A 24,203-nucleotide genomic window follows, 5' to 3' on the forward strand; every position below is an offset into this window, starting at 1 on the left:
ATTAAGTTTTCCACTTTTTTTTACATTAGAAGAAGTTAAGGAGATTGTTTTTTACAACGAAATACATTTTCAGGTCTTCATTGGTCTATTGTTTATAATCATTGGTGGACTCAACATTGACAATCCTAAGCATCATCGGGCAGCGAATATTTGCAACGATGTTAGTGTCTTATTGGTGTTTGTGTTGCTAGTAGTCAACGTGATCATATCGACGTTTGTTATTCAGCATGCAGATTCATTGAATATTATTACTTTAAATCTAATTGATTCTAACAATTTGACTAAAGTAGGAAAGTGAAATTACTAATTTATCTGGTGTAAAAGGACAACAACTTTTGTTTTTTTCGACTCGGAAGTCAGGTGGCATTTGTATAGCTCTGTAACTGTCTTTTGAGAAGTGGGTGTATATTTTCCCCTTAAAGCATTTCCTATTGTATTTTTTTTTTTACTATTGTTTCGTTTTATCAAAGCATTTCCCGAAGGCACGCATGCTTCAGCTGATACGGATACAGTTCGGGGGAAGATTCTCGTTCGATGAAGTTTCATAAAAATGAACGATTTTGTTACATTTTGGAATAATGATGGTTTTCTATATTTGTTTTCATTCTCCTTCTTGGAAAAATGTGTGTCTTTTTTATCTTTAAAATTTTCTTGCAAACGTTCATCGCACAGGAGATATAGATCTCCTTTTCTATTTGCTTAGATGCACAAGAGCAGGTATTTATACTAAATTTCAAGCGAAAACTTGAAACTTCTTTGTAAAAGACTGTTTTCAATCTCCTCCTCCCTGTGAACATATTTATGTATCGTTTTCCCTTTAAACATTTTCTGCAAGCACTTAATAGATACGCCCCAGAAAAAGAATTCCTTACGTTACATGCCAAAGGTTTAAATCTATAGAGTATTCTTTCTTGCCCCGTATGCAATTTTACTACCTTTAGGGACCTTAGGGATTTGATATTTTTGATCCCTTTCAGCTTTACAAGATCTAATGGACGATGTCAATCCGTTCACTTATTTTACGCTCACACTCCCACCTCTAGCTAGCCAATTGTCCACTTCTTCTATAAAAATCCTTATCCAGCTTATCATCTTGACCTACTTAAGTATGAAAACTTTTAAATGATTTGCCCCTAAATTTATCCCCATCGGTCATTAATAACCTTACATTTAGCTAGGGCTGCGATGACAAAAAATTTATAATGCCCACAAGTTTAAAAATGTAACTTTTTCAGGAAAATATAATATTTCTGTAGAAAATGAAATAATTGTTTCAGCACCATCACTTTTTGGGGCAGCAGCAATACCAATTTGTAAGACAACACTGGTGGAGACAGATACAGCATTGAAGAACAGGGAGGGTGCAGATGCTTTTCCTTATGTGTCAGAGATAAAATAGAATCGGAAAAAAATGCTTTATGCAGATCTTCCTTTGGGTTTAAAATAATACTTTAATAGAGGGACCCTGCTCCCTCTGACTGTAAGTTCGTTATTACACTCCACATTCATTGTGTACTGATCTGACATTACTCATTTTTAATAACAGCATTCTATAATGAACCAAATGCACCTTTTTTTAACACCAATTGGTGTCTAAATCTGTAACCAGTTAATATGGGGCTATGTAGGAAAGAGCTGGGCCAGTCTTGAAGTGGAACGCAATAATTGATCACTGATTGTGATCCAGCTGGATCTGATTTCGTTAGAAAGAAAAACAAACAAATAAAGATATGTATGGACGCAGGATTAAGGGTGTCTTTAGGTGTGTGCTCCCCCCAAATGTCACGATTTTCACGACCTTCCGTAGGAGTTCCTTTTTTTCATGCAATTCACTAATTATTTAGTTTTTTGGTTCCCCCTCCCCCCTTCATGTGACCATGTCCGTAGTAATTTTTTGTTTAATAATAATGAAAAAAATACAAACGTAATTTCTACGGTGATCCTGCATTTAACAGAGCAAAGGAATCTTGGCGTTCGAGTTCTGACGTCACTGATGATTTGGTTTGGAACGAGGGTCAGGGGCGTGACTCTAAGCTAAGGCAGAGTTGATCCAGCTCTTAATGGGTAAATAGAGAAACCTGGGAAAAGTATACAGAAAGGGTATGCGAAAGCACAGGATGGCTAGCACCCAATCCCCTATTGCTTTTTCTGGACAAAGAGCCATGGAACGGAGATCGGTTTGGACTATAGAGTTTAGTGCCGAATCCTTTACCTTTAAGATCGGTTTGGACCGATCACCATCGGTTTGGACTATAGAGTTTAGTGCCGAATCCTTTACCTTTAAGATCGGTTTGGACCGATCACCATCGGTTTGGACTATAGAGTTTAGTGCCGAATCCTTTACCTTTAAGATCGGTTTGGACCGATCACCATCGGTTTGGACTATAGAGTTTAGTGCCGAATCCTTTACCTTTAAGATCGGTTTGGACCGATCACCATCGGTTTGGACTATAGAGTTTAGTGCCGAATCCTTTACCTTTAAGATCGGTTTGTATTATGTACAAAGCGTATATATACTGATTTCCAGCAGACCTATGCTGTAATGTTAAAGTAAGGTGTTGGGTATTGAGCTATTCCTGATAATGTTGCTGTGTGTTTTAAGACAGTGTTTTAAGACAGCAATCAATTCATGCTTATTAAAAATATGTATTAAATGAGCATAGATTTAAAGCTGGTAAGTGATCATAAGGAAACTTGATTATTTCGTAAATTATGCTTAATTTTCTTGAATTTCTGATGTAACGATGAAGTCTTTTGAATCAGCTTGTTTTCAACAAGCTACATCCATGAAAAGATTTTTCAAAAAATCTGAACACAGATGAGCGCAATTACCAAATTAACTGGTTACGAAAAAAATTGCTTAGTTGGACATCTGCATTTTATACTTTTTGTCTGTGGACTGTAGATACTATTTTGAATGTGTTCGTGCAAATCCTACAGTTTTGGGCTTTTTAGAGTTATTCTAGTAAGTAAATCTAACAAATTTAAAGAAATTATTTTAGTATTAGCGTCTGATTCGTGTCAGATCATTGCGTAGCATCATTAGTATGTGGCGTGATTATTTACGAGGCGTGATTATTTACTTGCAGCTTGGATCTGAAACTTGTCGCTTATTATATATTTTGGAATTGTCTGAATTTGTATCTTTTTATATGAACATTATAAAATAAATGTTTTGGGATTTTCCTTGACTACAAAGCTTTTTTTAATAGGGCCTCTAATAAATATAAAATTAAGATATAAAATTATCGGAGAAAATCAAAGATTTCCCGATGACTCATGAAGAAACTTAATCTTTCAAGATTATTCTTCCCCCAAGAAAAGCGACTGTCATGGAAAAATATATATAAAGAGGAAAGGGGGACCGAACCCTTTAATACTCCCTTTGGTAAACCTTTTCATATTTCAGACTTTACAAACAAATAAAATATGCAAATTTAATACCGTTACCATTTATAATAATGTTGAGTTCCTTAATTCTGAAAAAAAAATAAAGAATACAATTTAGAAGAGCATAAACGGAATTAAAAGACTGGTCCAGAATTCAGTTTTTACGCACAGCATTTGGAGTTAAGTAGGCACAATTTTGCCAACGGGGACATTTTTGTTTTTTTAAATTATTGAATTAATGCTTATTAAGACTCCAGGCCACAATTTTACTCACCTAGCTACCACCAGGTATTTCATTATAAGGGGTATTTCTGATGTCCAACTATTTGTTAACAATGTATTTGTAAGCTAATAGGTGTTTGTTTGGACGGAGGAAACACAATTGTTAGCTAACAAAAATAAATTCTCCAACATTTTTCTTCAACAAGTATTCGATTCGCTAAATATATTCTCTAAGAATGTTAGCTAACAGTCTTTAGTTGGACAGAAAAAATACTATTGTTGGGAAAATTGCTAGCTAACTAACAGTTTTTTGTTTGGACGACGGAAAAATCCCTTTAGTCACATGTTACTAGTATTTAAAAATATTAATATTTTATCACCTGAATTCGGTATTCTTAATTATCATCAGGTTAACTTGGTACTACAAAACATATTGTCAATCGTACAATCACAAGCAGTGTTGTCAGATACTTGGTATAAAATAGTGCTGCCATGAAAGCGAAGTTGCGGCAAAGGCCGGTTTCTCGAGGGAAAACGTATCGACGGTACAATTCTCCAGACAATCGCTTTAAAAAATGCACGTATTAGATGGTTTCAATGCGAAGCCACCTCGAAAAAGCACCTATTGCAAATGTAAGAACAAGACTGGTCTCAAGAGGCTTAATTACGAATTTCTTTACAAAATTTTCAAGTTTGCTCCGACGCTATGTCATAATTACTAAATATGTCAAGAATTGTCAACTACCTGGACAATATGAAATTGTTAACGATAATGGCTGTTTTCTACAAAAAAACAACTAAAAATAAAATTAATTTACTTCCTTTTGACGAACGTTCTTGCATTATTTCTACATAAAAAAGGATTTTTTTTTAATAATAGGCTACGGGTTTTATAGTATTGAAGAGATAATTATCAAAAACACAAGTCTCAACCCTTGGTTTGAACAACTTGTAAAGTTGTTTAACTCTTTAACGGAGTTTCCAAGCACATGAACAAGTGAAGAATGTGCCCTCTAAATTTTACCCAAATTGAACCTTTGCAATGCCACTTCAGACCAATTAACCCAGTATCGTATTTGACTTCACACAATCAATTGTGTTTCAAAGTTTCACAGAAAATCTGTCATAAGAATGCCAAATGATGGGGGTAAATTTGATTCTTGACCCTGTCCCGTTAAGGAACGACCTACGTTTTGTCCCGTTAAGGAACGACCTACGTTTTGTCCCGTTAAGGAACGACCTACGTTTTGTTTGGTCTCAGAGGGATGTCCGAAAAGGAGTCTTTTGCAATGATGAGTCATCGCTCATCCGTAACAGCCAGGGCCGGATTTAAATCTTTGACGCTTCTAGGCCCAAGCATTTTATCAAATCCGTTTTTTACAGATTTTCAGGGAAATCCCCGAAGATTCGGGGATAGTGGAAGTACTGAACAGAGCCGCAATTGATGAGCCAAAAGTAATGAAAGAGAGAGGTGATACTGAACTCTCAGCTGCCATTCTTGGGAGACATCTGACAGTTTATAAGTGACCACAGAATCTTGTGTTGTTTGAAAATCATTTTTCTGCGAATAGGCAACGTGGTGGCGGAGTAAACCTGGCACTTTGACCGCAGATCACATCAGTCCAGTTTTGCTAAAAAAAAAAAAAAAAAAAAATCACTCAGTGATAATTTATTACCCAATCTAGCATTGTGCGCCCCTTGGCCCGGGCCTAGTGAGCCTATTGGTAAATTCTGGCCTGATTGTAGCTCTAAAAAGTGAGATCAAATAGACTAACACCTTGTTGTTTGATATTCAGACATTCAAAGGAGTACTTAAGGCTGTCAAAATACAATTCCTCTGTTAGACATTTAAGAAATCTCTCACAGCCTTTTGAAGGGGCAACGTTCCAGAACCATACTTAACATCATTCCAGTAGGCTTCTCCATATACTGAAATAAAAAGAAACAATAGCGTAACTCAGCAGCAACAAGCAACCACAAGGATCGCAGCTGCTTCTACTTTAACGTATCCACTACAATGAATCTTACCTGAGTTGAGGTTTATTCTTGACTTAATATTTACAAAGCTAAAAACTGTGCATGTAATGAAACATTGTTAGTCATGAGACATATGTTCTAATTTCTCTTTGCACCATAACAAAAATTGTGTTTTACCTACAGTAGCATTAAATTATAATTTTTTGCACATATAGATCTTTCTCAATGGACGAATCTGGCAGAAATCCCCTAACCTGTATTGACCTCATCTTGCTGTCCAGGTTTTGGTAATATATAGTAGTTACCAAATATTGAGTAGCTATCAAATTTGTTATTCGCGAGTGATTAAATTCCACCCCTCCTAAGATTTTTTAATTGTAAGGAAATAGATAACTATTTTTAGACTAAAATTAATCAATGTAACAAAAAGAATATCAGAATATGGCATACCATAATCCTGAACAACGAACAGGATTGGTAAAAGTTTTTTTCTGATGAAACTGGTGATATAATTCCTTTTCATGCAAGTAATATAGCTTATACGGTCTTCGAGATCATTGATATAAATCGCATACGTTTTTTTATGCAATCCAGTGCAAGTTTTGGGAAAAAAATCTCACTGAACTGCAGCAACGGTGCCTTGACATTCCAGGTCTGTTATGAGGCAAGAAAACGCTTGGTTTATTAAGGAAAATGAAAGTGCTAAGTACTTGTGTAGGATAATGATGAGCGTTATAACATCGATGGATAAAACGCACTTTATTACAAAATTCTGTCAAATTGCTTATAAGAGCACATAGAATTTTAGATGGAATGACCTGAATTTAAGAAACTGAATTTAAAACTTCAAGTTAAAATGTTTTTAGGACGTCAATATCCGTTGAAGTGGATCAATGCCTATAGTTCTAATTCGTGAAATAACACGCGTGTCTCAAAACTGGCTATATAGAGACACATTTACATGATTAACCCAAAAAACTAAATACTGGTCTGAAAAACGGGTGGTCTGAAAAACTAATTACTGAATCGGGACTGAAAAACGGGAGGGGAAAAAACCACTAGCGAAAAATACTTTAAACTAGCAGCCTGGATTTGCTTTCCGAGTCTTATTAACTCTCACTTGTTTTTGAACATCAGCCTGGCAGCCTAAATATAATCGCAATCGGCTAATTTTTTTTCCTTTTTTTTTAGATTATAACTAACTGAATTTATCCATGTGACAATAATACCCAATTAATCTTAGAATGCGTCATACCGCAATCCTGGATACCAAATCCGGCATGGTTCAAAAGCTGAAACCTGGTAGAAGGGGAGTTTCTAATGAAAGAACTTCCGGCGATAAAAATAATATTGCATATAACGATTGTTATTAGTCGCCCACATCTTTGATACCCTTCAAAGCAATATTTAGAGAAAAAGAAAAGTTGACTAGGATATCCCATGAACTTCAGCAACTGCGACTTAACATTTCGACTTGACTGCAATTCTAAGGCGTCTTTTCTTCCCACGACAAGAAAATATTTGATTCATGAAGAAATATCAATACACACATTATTTCTGCATTTTTTTTTCAGATTTCTAAGAAGGCAGAAAGAAATTAAAAAGCTGAATGTAATATTCAAGATAAGTTTTTCAAGACGTAAATTACTCTTAAAGAGGGATCAAGATATATGCAACTAAATCGTAAGCTAAAATACATATCGAAGCTGGGTAGGCAGAAATAGAGTTATTTGATTGTTCCAACAAAAAGTAGATACGAGTCTTTAACTGTCAACTGGCCGCGCAAACTATATTGAGTTTCATCGTTTAAGTTTCGTTCTATTCTACTGAAAACATACCTGTGGTTTCAATTTACGAAAATGTTGTGAGGGATTGGGAAATGTATTTTTAGAATCTAGGAGGGGAGGATTTTTTTTCATTTTCTAAACAAAATACAGAAAAAAAGTATTTTTAAATAAAAGAAAAATGTTTAAATACCTAGGAAGCGATGAGGGAAAAAAACAGCAGTTGGGGCAAAATACCTCCTTCCATCGATGCTCCTAGAATGTACCCTAGTCGTTTGATTATCCTGCTGGAGCTGGAGTTTATGTCTACTTAAGCACCATCTAGGATATGAGTTGATAGTAAACACGACTTCGATCTGGAAATCCGAGAAGAACGTGAAAAGAGCGAATTTACACAATCATTGGATACACACCACATGATATAGAATGGATTCAAAGGTATATTTTTTTCTACATTAGAATGAAGTTGATTTTTAAATTTAAGCTTTGTGATTATAATTTCCTTACTGCTTTTAGTTTATTTTTGTTTCTTTAGTTTATAGGTAGCATTACAATACAATCAAGATAGCAATAAAGATTTCTGCTTTATGACACATATACAGATTGCTCTTTTCGGATTCTCCCTTTAGACCACAGACATATAATATATTTTATGTGCGTTTTGATTTCCAAATAAATTCTACTTTTCCATTTTCCAGACTGGCATTTTTAACCTAGTGTTATACAGTTCGATTCTCTATAAAAAATGGAGCTGGTACAAAATTTGAAACGAAAAATCAATTTTTATTTGATGATTTTTTTTTGTGCAATGGGATTCAGAATAGCTTGTTAGCTGTAGTTGCACTCTTTCAGTTTAGTTGGTAAAATTACAGATGGCATACTTTTTGCCATCTTGGAAAGTAGTTGAGTAAGGAGAATAAGACCTTCAAGAATAAATTCATAGTCTAAATTATGTCATACAGAATTTTTGAAGGTACTGTCTCTACTCCTTGCATTTTTTCTTGGGCTAAGAAAATTCACAGAAGAAAGGTGTAAACCAATCTCAAATAATGAAAAAAAAAAATTACTTTGGTTTGAGTCTACTTTTCTGTGATTACCATCCCAAAGCAAACATATTTTTAAGATTTTTTTTTTCAAAATCTTAAATTTCTTGCAAATAAATGTTGCCTTTTTTAAACTTTTAGGAACTTTACGTTGTAGTTAATCGAGATCCAGGCATATCAGACGCAGCGCTCTAGTTGCTTGTAATAAAAGGTAATAAGCCTTCAATGTAATGGGTATTTATTTTGTATGTTTTTTTTTTCCAGAGCCACTTTTTACGCAAGGAATTGTCGTAAGAACTTCAGAGGGGGCTCATTCGATTGGAAAATGAAAGTTCTAGTTCCCTCTCTTAGAATCAAAATTGACAGGAGGGTGACAAGCCCTCCTCCCACACCCTCTTTGTAGCTGCCCTCCCCCAAAGATATCTTATTAAATTCCAAGATACCCATTTTTTGTAAAATAGTCAAACGTCAAGTAACTAAGCCTCCAGGGATGACATGACCCCCTTTAGCCCCTGGGTCAAGGGCCGCAAGTTAAGCAAGCTGCCCATTGCTCTCTTCAGCAAGAACAAATATTTCCTGCGCGCAAGCGTTTCTAACCAACTTTTAAAATTTTTTGCAGGGCCCTTTTTATTATAGATTCTATTTTTTCTGACTCTTCCGTGCAAAGATCAGGGTGCCAAACTAGACTAGAATATTTGAGATGAGGGCGAATAAAGGAAGTATAAATCATGAAAGATTGGGAAGAGAGGATGCCAATTTTATTTAGGAGCTTAAGGAGAGAGACTGATGCGCTAGCATCAGTCTCCCAAATGATTTCAGCAATCGATAGCGATTAGTTTCACAAAAGCTTCTTTTATCTTTTGCCAATACTTCTTTTGCTTCAGAAAAGATGACACCAAGCTCTAGTAAAAATGAATTTTACCATCTATATTATTTCAGTTTGTTCATGATTTTACAATCTCAAAGAAATTACCACTCATTGTTATTCACATAAACTTGACTTTCCCTTGATGCTTCTAGATCTCTACTTTAATATTCCATGCGTCCTCTCTTATAGATTATAGGTATCTTATCCAGCTGGTGTGTCGCTTACTATGTCTTTCAATTCTTAATTAATTTGTTCAATTAAAGTTTGGTTTATTCTTTTTTTTAATCCGGGTTTGAGCTGTTCTCTCTGTTTTTCATCATAAATTCTCTTTTCCTAAAGTTGTCTTTCTCTTTATCATCTTGTGTTGTATTTTATCGGTTTGAACCCTACTAAAGTTCCGGAAACTTTTTGTGTGTGTATTTTTTGATTTTTATAAGATAATTCTGACCAAATAATGATAAAATAACTTCAGAACAGGTTTAGAAAGTGTTTTTTGAATACCCGTGTTGTCTGACCAATTGACTACAGACTTTTTAGTTATTATTTTAAAAAAATCCAAAGATTTTAATCCATTGAACGAATTTTCTAAAATATTCGCTGTCATTCACAGTTTCATTGTAGATTACCATAGAGTATAATTGTTTGTTTTATATGATAATTTATTTCTTTTGTTTTTAGATTCACGAATTTAAAGTTGCCATGTCTTGTGAAGGCTGTTCTGGGGCAGTAGAAAGAGTTCTTGGAAAACTAAAAGGTAGTGTCTACTTGTGCACCTTTAAAATGAATTTCACATATCATAAACAGTTACAGCTGCCCCCCCCCCCCAGTTTTCTGATATCTGGCATGAAATTCTTTTTATTTCACATTTTTAAATACCCATGGTATACCTTATCCCCCCCCCAGATTACGAGGCCTACAACCGCTACTGGTTGCCGGGTATTTTGCAGAGACAGGTAGCAAGCCTGTCGTCCCTTCTTGCAGCAGCTAAAATCGAACCCTGGGTTCCGGGGTGCAAAGCAGCTATCAATCCATTGTGCTACTACAGGATATGTTCAGAGGGTTGAGGGGGGGTATTTATTCGAGGAAACGGTTATTCAAGAGATGTTAACTTAAAGTGACGCTCCTGACGGAAAATAGGCCCAAAAATTACTATCTGCCACTTTCTAGGTAAGTCAGAATGAATAATTCTAATTTTGAGTTTAATAACTAGTTACATATTTTTTAAATATTATCAAAATTCAAACATATCTGTCATAAAATTCCTGGCTAACGGGGAAAACAGAAATGATATTTGAATTTAACACAAAAAAATTCTTTTAGATTCTGCTTCTATTATTTAGATTCTTCTGAAAGAAAAAAACTTCATTTTGTGCATCAGTGTAATGAAAGAAAGAAGTGGGGTAATTAATTGGAGTTCAAGCACGTAAACGTTAGTATAAAAAGGTGCTTTCGAGTGATTTTGGCTTCCAATAATGACGAACTGTAGAATTAAAATGCTTTTTTCATTTCTTGAAGAGATGGCAAGAACGGTTTTGAAATCAAAATGCTTTTGTCAAACTATTTCTAAAAGTAAGAAAATGATGAAAATTTGAGTATTTTGAAAAAAAGAGTAGAGACGACTAAGCATCCCAAGGTCAAAATTATACACTGGAACCGGAAGGACCCAATTTTTATTTTGTTTTAGGTGGGCTGGAAAACAAACCACTAAACTTCTTTGTTGCCCTTGAAAAAATGAAATCAAAATTCAGGCATAAGAAACTAAATACAAAAATTTGACAACAATATATGCATCTAAAGAATATTTATTTATTTAACATAAAAAATACAAATAAATTTACAGCAGCCATCTACAAAAACACGAAGGTTTGTTTACGATGGCTGTAAATCCATTATTATAAAGCTCTACATTCACATAACAACTATCTCTTTGCGGGGAAAATCAGCATTTGAATTAAATCAACATAAAGAACATCTCCTACTCTAAAAGGATTACACTCTAGAAATCGCAAGTGAGAAATATCACCCATCATCCTTACAACATCCACTAAAAAGAAAAAAAAAAAAAAAAAAAAAAATGAGATACTTCCAACTAAATCAAATATGACAAAATCAATAAATATCAGCTAGACTATAGAGCCGACTCCATGCGCTTTGGCTGGGTAAATTCGCGAAAATGCGACTTTTATCTGTCCTAACAATTTTTACACCAAACATTATTCAAATTTCTAATCATTCAAATTATCACCCAAAAGGTAACGCTTCAATCTACTCTTGAGCTGGCTTACATTATCAGCATGTCTAATAGCATCCGGGAGGGAATTCCACACACCAGTCCCGCAAAACAAGCCAAAAATGCAGCATGTTCAGTATTCTGGAGCTCAGATGCAAGGTCATTCACATTTATAGTCTCATAACAGTGATAAGATGAATTAGCTTTAAAAATTTCCCAAAATACCTCTGGTAAACACTTATTCAAACATTGATAAATAAAAATTGCTAACTGGTAATCCCGTAACTAATAAATATTTAAAATTTTCAAACTTTTAAAGCAATTCGCGATGAATAAAGCAATGATTCCAAATGGGCAAAAAATATTTATCATGTAAAGTAATAAATTTATAGAATTATGGCATTCATCGAAAGTTATTAGCATAATCAAATTTAAGTAGTTGCGGAAAACTGGGAGAAACACCAAAAGTAATCCAGCCTTAGCGGTCGTAGTTTGATAACAGGTTTCATTCAAAGAAAAATCAAGAGTTCTAGTGCAGTTTTTAGACCTTAAATTGACTAAGGGAAATTAGACCTCCTCTGTCATTATTTTGCGACCCCAGGGTCTATTATGACCAAACACGAGGTTGCATATAAATTTAAAAGTAGCCAATTTAATCAAAGTACTCAAAATATATATCTTCAAAGATATTGAAACCCATGCAGTCCCGAGGCAAGGGCCCAAAATTTAGAAGAATCGCTCATTTCATGCAGAACGACTCAGAAATAAATCTCCGATCGAAGATTTATTGATCGAAGTTTATTACACATTGTCGATCTCAGGGTCTTATGGTAATTTTACTACGAGTATTTTAGGTTTAAAAATAAAAAATTCCCAGAAGCAACCCTAACTTACGCACAAGGCCCTATCTAGGGGGGACTTTGAATTCCTCCTACTGAAATGTTTGTCTGACTCGTAAAAAAGTAACAAAAATGCACATAAATTAATCTGTATGCGTTTTTTAAAGTTTTTTGTAACACCCCCCCCCCCGAAAAAATACTTTTGCAACCGCAACCCCCCCCCCCCCAAAAAAAAAAACTGGATACGGCCTTGCTTATGCAAATAGCTAATTTCTTAGACAAAATAATTTGTTACAAATTTTGACAGATGTACACAGTAGTCTCGATTAGCACACATGGGAGAACCAAGGACAGTGAACATATTAACCGTTTGAATTGAGTAAGTGGAAACTTCGGCAACCGTATATATATTAAAGAATTGAAAATTAGAGACTTTAAAACTGCTCCTCGGGGGCTAAATATTGCTGTATGTTTATTCTTGAAAGTGTCAAGGGTAAAACTCACGTTTAGAGGCGCAATTATTAGGATAAATGAAATGACTACAATCTCTTTTATTATATTAAGTTTATTGTATTAATTGCTATGAATTAAATTATATTAGATTATTTTATGTTATCATCATAACTATTAAGCCATATTATATGTATATTAAGTTATATCATAGATTATTATAATGACGCAAACACTTTTATACTCCTTGGAAGTCAACATTTTTCTTTTAATAACCTGTTTTATTTAGAAGCAATTATTCTGATGCCCTCTCCTCCTCCAAAAAAATCTTCCTTACGTACCTGTCACAAGCCCTTCTCCATAGTCCATTTATATATGGCTTCTCAAAAAAAAGTTATACTAATGTGAAAGAAAGCTTCAGGAATAAGTCTATATGAACTGACTTTAACCAGAAGGGAAGTAGACACAAAATTAATTCAGGAATGGAGAACTAAAAGGCAGACTACTTAAGGGAGAAATAAAATCCTATAGGAATACTAATGATGGATTTAGAACCCCCTCCCATTAAACTAATCTTGTAATCACCCATTGTACTTAAAAATAATTATTTTGATGTCAATTTATTAAACTCTACCAACGTTTTCAGGTCAAGGCGTCAACAGCGTTGATATTGACCTTCCAGGTCAGAAGGTCTATGTCGATTCAACTTTGCCGGAAGACTTTCTATTGGAAACGATTAAAAAGACAGGAAAGGAAACTGTATACATTGGACTGAAGCAATGACGTTAATATGATGATCGTTCAGGAATATTGTGAAAACTAAGCATTTTGTGTGATATTAGTTTTATTATTTTTAATACTTTTAGATAATGTACAAGTTAGAAATAAAAGTAAACGATATGTGCAATTAAAAATGACTTGAAACTGCATAAGCAAACGAACATCCTACTAGTAGACCATATCCTAGATTTCTTTCTGTGCTGGAGGGGGCGGGGGCTTATAGCTACTTTAGAAATGTATCCCTTAACCCACTATCTTATGCGTCAGTGGTAATCTTTAATTAGAGCTGAAACTGTCATAAGCAAATTGTTATTTAAATTGTTTTGATAACTGTCTTGTAATTTGATCTCATATCCTTCTTTTGAAAGGAATCTCGTGCTCCGTTACGCTTATTTTCTGTCTTAATACTTGTGATGCATTTTCCTTAATATTTAATGGATCAAAATGATCTCTAATAATTGGTGAAATTGTAGGTTCCAGCTTTTTTTCTGGAAATTTATATGTTAAAATGCAAATAAAATACCGTATCTAGATGTGTCAATTATTCGCAGCAGTGATAAACCAGATTTTACTATTTGCAAAAAGCCCACACAAAAACAATAGATATCTTCATTTTAGGTCTAATCGCCATCCACAAGTTAAAAGAGGTGATGTAACTTTCCTCGTCAATCGTGTCCTAAGCATTTGCTCTGAATCTTATGTCAACTCAATTCAGTTCAGTTTATTCAAATAAAAATAAAATATAACACAAATAATAATAAAGATCCTGGAAGCGAACTTGTTGAGGACCATAACAATAAAAAAAATGAAAATGAAGAAGAGAGAAAAAAAAGAGAAAACATGGGTAATTAAATCAAATTGATTAACAATTTAGAGAATAATAATATCAAAGCTTAGTAACATTGTTATACAGCGTTCGAAAACTTGTGGATAGCTCGACACTGGAGGGTATTATATTCCATTGAAGTATAGATTCATAAATGGGAGATCACTGGGCGGAACTAGAGACACACTTGGGGACAATGAAGGAACGGTTGGATGAACAGAGACAGATGCTTCTAGAATTATTACAATTAAAATAAGATAGCGTAATAATTGGGGGGGGGGGGAATTTTTATGGTAAGCGGAGTATGCAAGGGATAGATTTAATTTTTTGATGGTTCGTTCAAAAGGGATAATACCTAAAGTCCTGAGTGGGATATAGTCAGGGCAGCCGAAAAACTGCTTTGACGGCACGGTTTTGGGCAGATTTTAATTTGTTCGTAACTGAAGGATAAAGGATAAGTGCTGCCCCAAACAGATCCGCAGTATGAGATATTGGGTAAATAAAAGAGAAGTAAACGGTGACAAGGATATCGGGAGGAAGAAAATAATTAACACGAATAATCATACTTACCTGTTGCAAGATTATGGCTATGATTTAGGAAACATGTGCTGCAAATGATAGGGAGGAGTCTATGTAGACACCAAGAAACTTGGCAACTTCGACCTGCGGGAGGAGATGGGTGGAATATTTAAGGCCAAGTGATTGCTGAGCTTCCTTTTTTTATAAGGGGTTCGAAATAATACAACCTGACATTTCCTGCTGTTAATGGTCATGCAGCTAACGAGACACCAATCCTGTACTCTATTACTATACAGTTCGTTACCACGAACTGTTTGATGAGAAGGATTTGAGTAGAGCCGACGACGGATGGTAAATTAGGGCCGGTGATGAAAAAGTTGCTATCGTCAGCAAAAAGTACTGGGTGCACTGATGGACCCAGGTCCGTAACCAAATCATTAATATAAAGGAGAAAACGTATTGGACCAAGAACAGAGCCCTGCGGGACACCCCTCCGGACAGGTAGGGGATGCGAAGTCACCCCGCCCAGACTCAAAGTCTATACTCAACCAGACAGATAAGAGCCGAACCACGAGAAGGGAACTCCACAAATCCCTAAGCTGTTGAGTTTACTTAATCAAACACTGTGATCAACTATGTCATAGGCCATAGAAAGACCCTGAAATAAGCCCAATACAGTATTTTTAAGGTCAAGTTGGGAACGTATAAGCTGTGTGGCGTCGATTAGTTAATGAACTGTTGAAAATTTGAAACGGAAGCCATATTGATGATGAAAAATTAACGAATCTGAAGGATTAATCTCAAATAAAAAGGGAGAAAGACTTCAAAAAATAATTCTCTTAAATACTTTAGATATAACTGGGAGAAGTGAGATTGAACGATAATTATTTATCTCAGACGGATCTTCATTTTTATGAATTAATTAAAAAAAATTTCCTAAAATTATTTTTTTAAAATAAATTTAAAGTCAATTTTAAAATTATGATCAGGATATAAAAATATATTTTAAATTTAAAAATCAACACGACCAGAAATTACTATTAAAGAATAAATGAAACACAAAACGAACAGAAATTAGATAAACAATTATAGCAAAAATATGCAACAAGTAATAATACAAATTAATAAATGAATTTTAAAGCGATCAATTCTTAGATTGAATATGGAAATAAAGCTTAAAACGAAAAAAAAATTTCCTATTGAAGTATAAATGAAACTTAAAACGAACAGAAATTAAATAAACAATCAATGCAAACAAACATACAATAGATATTAATATAAACTAATCAATAAATCTTAAAACGAATGAAACTTAAATTGAATATGCAAATCAAGCTTGAAACGAACAAAAATCACCACAAACAAGAGTTTGGGTATGACCTCCTTCTCTCACTGTAAAAGTCTTCGAAATTACATCAATGTACACAAAATAATATTGATGTAGAAGCAGCCGAAACTCTTCTAGAAAGAAAGCTGTTAAGAAACTTGGATTTGATTAGTGGCAAAACAGATTTGGAAATTTGTGTAATTATGCATTTAGTAAGGTTGTGCAATGAGTTCTCTTATTTTTTTCAATTTAGAGGGGAGTATATCGAACAAATAAATGGTTTACTTATGGGGGCCCCTTTATCCTCTTTATTAGCTAATATTTTTGTGGAGAATATTAAAACAATTGCGTTGGATTCATATTTTTTTAAACACATTTCTTGGGGCTGGTATATGGATGACATAATTTCAGTATGGGATTATGGGGAGGAAGAATTAAAAGGATTTTTGGAACATCTTGATTGTTTTTTTTGGGGGGGGGGGGATTTAAAGTTTACTGTTGAATTAGAAGAGAATGGGAAACTTCTTTTTCTTGATATTATTCTTTTGAAAAATGAAAATAGTCTGGATTTCAAAATTTACAGAAAACCGACAAATAACCATAGATTTTTGTCTTATAAATCCGGTCACGCTCGCCAAGTAAAAATTGGTTTGATCATTTCTTTAACTGACCGGATATTTAGTATCTGCTCACCAAAATTTTTTGAGGACAGTTGTCTTTTCTAAGGAAAATAATTACAAACAACATGTATCCAGAGATGTTAATTAACCAGACCTTTTCAAAAAGAAGGAAAAGGTTTATAGGGATTTTTAAGGAAGTCTTTAACATACCTCGGGAGAAGGATGTTGTTTGTTCCTTACCATATGTACCCGGTATCGGTGTTGTAAAGTGCGGGTGTCACCACTTATTGGTGCAAAAATGGTGCTACACCACTTACTAGAGGGGGAAGCCCTCGGCGGCGCCAAATTTTAGTGGGATGCCCGCGCCTACCATACCGGTTCTGTAAATATCGGGTTTGGTAATACCCAATTTACAGTATACCCTGCCCCCAGGGCATGATAACGTGATCGAGCGGTCAAATGGCCACTTTAAGGCCAAGAGTGTACCCGACCTAGGTCACCACTAAAAAATCTCTAACTATCTCCTTGGAGGTAACGAACACTCCTGTCAATATAATAATGACGGTATCTCGTAACTCTGTTTCTACCCTGTCTGGGTTCCTGGAAAATTATTACACAGTTGTAGAAAATATCTTACTTGTAATCTTCTAAAGGTCACATATAACAAAAAGAATAGGCTTCCCCAAACGGGGTCTAAATGCAGACTAACCAAATAATATTTCACACTAACAGAATCTTGGTACTTGGGGTGTGGCCCAGTGTGACGCGGGCCAATCAAATGACTACAGTCCCTCAATTGAATTTGCCCGACACATACTTTCAGAATCAATGACTTGAATTTTAGCAAGCCCATGCGATGACTCATACTGAATTTTAATCCAAGCAATTTAGTTTTTCTTGCAAAATCGTTGCCTTGACGACGAATTCAACTTAAGATTGCAAATTATCTTATAGGCAACTGTAATTACAGAAAGGAAAATTTGTCATTTATCTGAAAAGAAAAGAAACAGGGGTGGAACCCCAACACCTCCCCCCGTAAGATAAATGACCACCCATGCGCCACGCTGGTCCACCCTTACAAATATAACACTTAGCTTCCATATCATCAAACTTATATCTTCTCTTCTTTCTTCCACCAGTGCCTGTACTTCCACCGCTTGGCTCAGGATCCGTCGTCATCCACACGTTTCTACCGTAGAACCACAATAGTCTCTATCGTATAGCACCCGCATTAGGTTTTGAAAGTTGAATTCCCCAAGATTCGTAAAAAATGATCGTGCGCAGCACAATCAAAAACACAATTTTTCTCGCTCTCACGAATTTAAATTTGAGAGGAGCAGAGAATCAGTTTCTGGCATATTTGATAATGCCAGCCATCATGAAAAATTGGCTGCACTAGCCTCTTAGTTTCCATCTGTGGAAACAGCCCCACATCTAACTTAAAATGTAAATTGCCCCTTGGCATAATTTGAAATAATCCAAGGCCGAAAATAAACAGGCCTGTGAAAACGATAAGGGTACAGGGAAATCAGCTAAAAGTTAGAGCGAATCATTTATCAGTTCATTCTGGGTTCCCTCCCCAGGGATAATCAAACTAAGAATATGCGTTGATGCTACTTGAAGATGAAATTTGAATACATCTCCCACTGAATAAAATTTGCAGAAAATAATTGTCGGTTCCCATGAAGAGTAAAAACTATGAATAGGGTTACTGGATAACGTTTTGGGTGAAATGTGAAGTGACTGGGAGAAAGTATCCCCCAAGGACTCCAGATCAGAGAGGAAAAACCTCGGTAAAGGGATCACAACTTGTCCTCCAGTTGTGCATTGAGGATAAGGACTTTCTTTCGCGACTTCCCAGAGGGGATCTTCCCCAAAGGATTCTTCTCCCTCATAAAGGATCGATATATCTTTTGAGTTGATAGTACTAATTTCAGATTTCTTCCAAGTTTTTCCAATCCAACCCGACATTCAATGTTTCCTTACTTTCCCCCAAATTGTTATAGGTCGTGCATCTCTATTTTGTAACCATCTTGTTTTGTTCTCCATGGGTCTTGGATCTCTTTGTGCCTCCCGTTACTTATAATATCAAGGCACAGCCCATACAACATTTTTTTTATATATCGCCATTGCAGGCTGAATCTCCAAATTTTGTCTCTTTTTTGCATTTATTTTTTCTTTTTCACTCTTCTGAATTTTTTCCATGGCGTAAAATAATAAATCTTCGTTAAATCTAATTTGGAGTACAGTGTCTACCATCTTTGACTGCATTACTTTTTTGTAGCTCCGTTTAATATCTCTTTTCTCCTTCTTAGTTTTCTTTACTTTTACCACCGCAACAAATAGCTCGTTATCAAATGGGAACTGAATTCCGACATTTGGTTTTTCTTATTGTACTAAAATTTCTCGAACTTTCCGAGGAAAAGCGCGTACAATAAATTTCGTCTACATTTTCTCTGGTACAATCAGTGTTTCGTTTTGGCCTGTACTTGTTAGCGTCTCATATTCCTTAAAAATGTTCTCAAGTTTTCTATTTTCTTTAAATTTTCCCGAAAAATCAGTTTCGCGCGTCTTAGTTTAAATATTATATTGTCTTTCTACTTCTGCATTCCATTTCTGTTGATTATCAATATTTCGAACCCGTGTATCAAGTATTTCGTTTTTCCGACAGGGCGGCACAGCCTCCCAATTTGTTTTATGGGCCGGTCCACCTCCCCCCGTAGTCAACAGAAGTTGTATATTTTTCCGTCTTAGTGTAATTTTCCCATTGTTAAAGAAGTCGCTTTCAACGATAGGAGATTTCCGATATCCCCAAAGTCTCCTCCTACTAAAACATTCACTGCTACGTAGGTACTAAGCCTACTTTTATCGTTTTTCTCTGGACCGTACCGTCCTTCTTTGCAATTTCTATTCTTACCCAAGCAGACGGACATTGGTGCTTATCTCCATAATAACACGCTGTTGTAATATTATTTTTATGGTCTATTTCCGTCTTTTTAATTAGGTCCATTCGCACAAAAGTTTGCTCACTCCCTGAGTCAATTACTATTTCAGCCAATTTTCCATCTAATTTGCCTTCTATTTTGTGTGTCTCACAAACTCGTCAATGGTTCTTTTATTATGGGCTATAACCCGAGTTTTTCTCTTGTAGGTATCTTTCTGATCTCCTTTATGGCAGTTTTTAGAAAAAGGCTTCGAGGAATCAAATGTTACTAGATTATAATTATTTTGAGTATCAAGCATTTCATTTTTCCGACAGGGGAGCGCAGCCTCCCAATTTGTTTTATGGGCCGGTCCACCTCCCCCCGTCGTCAACGTAGTAGTATTTTTTTTCGTAAAAGTATTTATTGTCTAGTAATTATCGTTTTATTGCGATTGATCATTTCCTTAGACAAGTTATCATTGCTGTCCGACGGACCATAAGCAACTAGTGAAAGAACATCCTTTTGTAAATTTACTCAGTAAGTATTCATTAGTCTGTCAATTGTTTTTGCAATATCCTGGTAATATTTTTTATCGGCCCCCCTACGGGCCTGTCTTTCTTCCTCTTTTTCTCTTTTATCTTTCTCTCTTTGTTCCCTATCTTCCTACTCTTTTTGCTCTCTGTCTTGCTCTATGTTCTTGTCTTTCCTCCTCTGTTTTCTCTTCTACTATTTTATGTAAAGTAGAGGTGTATACTTTTCGCGGTCTAGAATTGTTCTTAATTAATAGAAGAACCCTGCCAATAATTACCATCGGAAATTTGTCAACCAAATTTCAGATGTATTTAACTCTTCGTAGGGTTGAATATTTTCTCTGAGCGCTGTTGTGCAAGCCTCGTAAGCGATGTTTTCCTTTTCACCAGAGGGATGAACCCTATCTAATTCCTTATATAGATCCTCAATAATCTGTTGACGTTTAAGAACAATCTTTTCATCCTCCATCCCTACTCTTAAATTGTAAATATGACTGAATCATTTCAACAATTGCCAAACGTTCTTTTTCGTTTTCATTAACTGTTTCTTGATAGATTTGTAATTGCTTTTTATCGGCCTCCGTAAGGATTTTGAAAGCAATATCTTCTGCCTTACTAGCTTCTTTGAATTCTACTAGTTCTCTCAAAATCTCCCTATGACTATGATTAATGCATTTAAACGCGATTCTTGGTAGAAGATCTTGGTTGCTAAATATCTTTGAACAACTATTTAATCTAGAGCTAGCGCCTTTAAGGTTAGTTGGTCTCCATATATTCGCAATCCAGGCATTTGTCGGTTGCTCCCTCTCAAAAGGCTCCAACAGGACCTTGTTTTCTCTGTCTGTTTCATATGTAGGTTTCTTTTTTTCCATGTTTCTTTCTTTATACGCTGCTCTAGCTTTTTCTTCCTCTTTTCTATTCTTTCTAATTTTATCTTTCTCAGCCTGCATTTTTTCCTTATACTCTCGGTGCTCTCTCTCAAAGGCCTTTATATTAGCCTTTCTTTCTATTTTCCTACTTTTTCTATGGGCTTCACTCGCCCTTCTCGGCCTTGAGTTAATCTTATCTCTGTCCGACATTATTTCAAAATTCCGTTAACTTCAAAATGCTTCTTCAGTCTAAATGACAATTCCTTTATCCATGTAACTTCCGGTTTCTTATCAAAAGTTGGTGTGTGTCAATTAGCCTGTTATTTTTGAACACTAATTAGTTGTACGATATATTGATTTGTAAATTTTTTTATCATTGTCTGATTAGGCACAGCCCATTCAGATCCTCATAGTTTTATTAGTTGATTCAGTATTTTTTCTCTTTATATTTAATCACAAGAGGCTACTCTGTAGGCTAAATTAACTTGTCTCTTCGAAAACGCAAAATTCTTTTACTATCAGTGCTGTTGATAGCTCCTTTTCTTGCTGCCACCAATATTATACCGGTAGGCCACAATGCCACCAGTATTGGTGTGGTAAGCTACGGGTGTCACCACTTATTGGTGCAAAAATGGTGCTACATCACTTACTAGAAGGGGAAGCCTCCGGTGGCGCCAAATTTTAGTGGGATGCCCGCGCCTACCACACCGGTTCTGTAAATATCGGGTTTGGTAATACCCAATTTACAGTATACCCTGCCCCCAGGGCATGATAAGGTGATCGAGCGGTCAAATGGTCACTTTAAGGCCACGAGTGTACCCGACCTAGGTCACCACTAAAAATCTCTAACTGTCTCCTTGGAGGTAACAAATCCCCCTGTCCATATAATAAAGACAGTATTTCGTAACTTTGTTCCTACTCTGGGTTCCTGGAAAATTATTACACCGTTGTAGAAAATATCTTACTTGTAATCTTCCAAAGGTCACATATAACAAAAAGAATAGGCTTCCCCAAACGGGGTCTAAATACAGACTACCAAATATTATTTCAAACTAACAGAATCTTGGCACTTGGGGTGTGGCCCAGTGTGACGCGGGCTAATCAAATGACTCAAGCCCCTTAACTGAATTTGCCCGATACATTCTTTCAGAATCAGTGACTTGAATTTTAGCAATCCCATGCGATGACTCATACTGGGTTTTAATCAAGCAATTTAGTTTTTCTTGCAAAATCGTTGCCTTGACGACGAATTTAACTTAAGATTGAAAATTATCTTATAGGCAACTGTAATTACAGAAAGGAAAATTTGTCATTTATCTGAAAAGAAAAGAAACAGGGGTGGAACCCCAACACCTGGGCTAAGTGAAAAACTTAAAAGAATTTTAAAGAGTAATGGTCTAAGGGTAGCTTTAAAGAGTAATAATACTTTGGGTAGTTTTCTAAATTCTGGGAAGGATCTAACGTCATTGGGGCAACAAAGTGGGGTTTATCAGATCCCAAGTACTTGCGGAAGCTCATACGTGGGACGTACTAACCAGAGTTTGGAAATGAAATTATTACAACATAAAGATTCTCTTTCTTCGGCTTTAAAGCAAGATTCTAAGTCTGAAGATTTTACTTCAACCCTTTCAGAACATATTTTCAATTTTCCAGACAGTTTTATTTTGTTCGAGAATGTGTTTGTTATTCTTAGGTACCGGGGTTTTTTAAGTCAAATTTTCGGGAAACTCTTGGACCGAAGAAAATCTAATTTAGGAATGATACTTTGAATCGGGATACAGGTGAATTTGGATTGTTCTCTATTTACGATAATTTATTAAAATCTGACAGAGTAAAGTTCAATTCACCCAATATAGTTATCTCTGTCCAAATGTTATACCATTGAACGCTAATGAACCGAATCCAAGAAGGTCAAAGAAGCTAGCTTCCGCCTTTGCTTTGAAAAGAACTAGAGAATTAAATAATATGTAGTTTTATTTGGTTTCGTATATAAACTTTTGTTTTAAATTGTTTTTGCTTAGTTTTACTACTAATGATGGTCACTGTATATATGACCGGTATATCTGGTATTTTTGTGATTTTCTATACACTGTCTATTAAAAAGGATTTTATCCCTATTTTGAACTTTTATTTTATCGTAACGAAATGACCATACGTAAAGGAGTTTTTGTTATATGATCTTTGAACTATTTTTAACAAAATGGCTACCTCAATTTTTTTATCAAATTTATTTTGGGAAAAAGCGCTTGGGGGGGCAGTTGTCCTCTGATCACTTTTGACTCTTAAAAGGGGCACTAGAACTCTCGATTGCCAATCGAATGAGCCCCTTTTTAAGTTTATACGATGACCCATTACATATGAAGTGCCTCTGGGAAAAAAATAAATGAAGTTTGGGGGAGGCTAGCTGCCCTCGAATCACTTTTGACTCTTAAAAAGTGAATCACAACTTTCAACTTCCAATCAAATGAGCCGTCTATGACGTTTATACGAGCATCCCTTCCATAACAACCGTATATGTTCCCAGGGCATAACTTAAAACGCCGACCCCCGGGCCCTGGGGGCTGTGTCGAAACCTGAGTTTTTTGTTGTCAGAACCTTGAACTATTTTTAACAAAATGTCTATCTCAATCTGACCTTTGAACTATTTTTAATGAAATGGCTGTTATAAAAATTTTATAGGATGGGCTTGGCGAAAAAAGGGTGTGTGTGTGGGGGGGGGGGGGGGGGGCTAGTTGCCCACGGATATCTTTTGACTCTTAAAAATTGAAATAGAACTTTCAATTTCCATTCAAATGAGCCCCATCTGAAGTTTATACGAGCATCCCTTTCATAAGAACCATATACGCCCCTAGGACAACACTTACAACACCTATCCCCCGGGGCTCTGGGGGGCGTTTTTTTTATTTAATTTTTGAACAATTTACAAAACACTGGCTATCTCAAAATTTTTAGAGGACGGGTTTGGGAAAAAAGAGCGTGGGGGGGCTAGTTTAACTCTCTTGTCT

The 24,203-nt window shown here is 35.5% G+C and overlaps 2 protein-coding genes across 5 annotated transcripts in view; both read left to right on the top strand.

Annotated features, from left to right (window-relative positions):
• The window catches only part of NijC (Ninjurin C), a 39,186-nt gene extending 35,995 nt beyond the window's left edge, over window positions 1–3,191 (top strand). For 2 of the 4 annotated variants that reach the window (XM_089100016.1, XM_089100021.1), the window contains exon 4: window positions 74–3,191. In XM_089100016.1, coding sequence (XP_088956142.1) covers window positions 74–298 — 225 coding nt within the window. In that variant the 3' untranslated portion in view covers window positions 299–3,191. The remainder of the gene's footprint in view (window positions 1–73) is intronic. The other 2 variants (XM_089100024.1, XM_089100028.1) reach the window with 2 other exon arrangements.
• Window positions 3,192–7,702: 4,511 nt separating this feature from the next.
• Atox1 (Antioxidant 1 copper chaperone) lies at window positions 7,703–13,711 on the top strand. Its single transcript, XM_089108041.1, has 3 exons — window positions 7,703–7,811; window positions 9,963–10,038; window positions 13,450–13,711. The coding sequence occupies exons 1-3, from the start codon at window positions 7,800–7,802 to the stop codon at window positions 13,584–13,586; spliced, it is 225 nt and encodes a 74-aa protein (XP_088964167.1). The 5' UTR covers window positions 7,703–7,799; the 3' UTR covers window positions 13,587–13,711.
• Window positions 13,712–24,203: the final 10,492 nt, after the last annotated feature.

The sequence above is a fragment of the Artemia sp. Qi Xiang Cuo genome, chromosome 2 (assembly GCF_049724085.1).
Source record: "Artemia sp. Qi Xiang Cuo chromosome 2, ASM4972408v1, whole genome shotgun sequence".
In the NCBI taxonomy this organism is placed as follows: Eukaryota; Metazoa; Arthropoda; class Branchiopoda; order Anostraca; family Artemiidae; genus Artemia; species Artemia sp. Qi Xiang Cuo.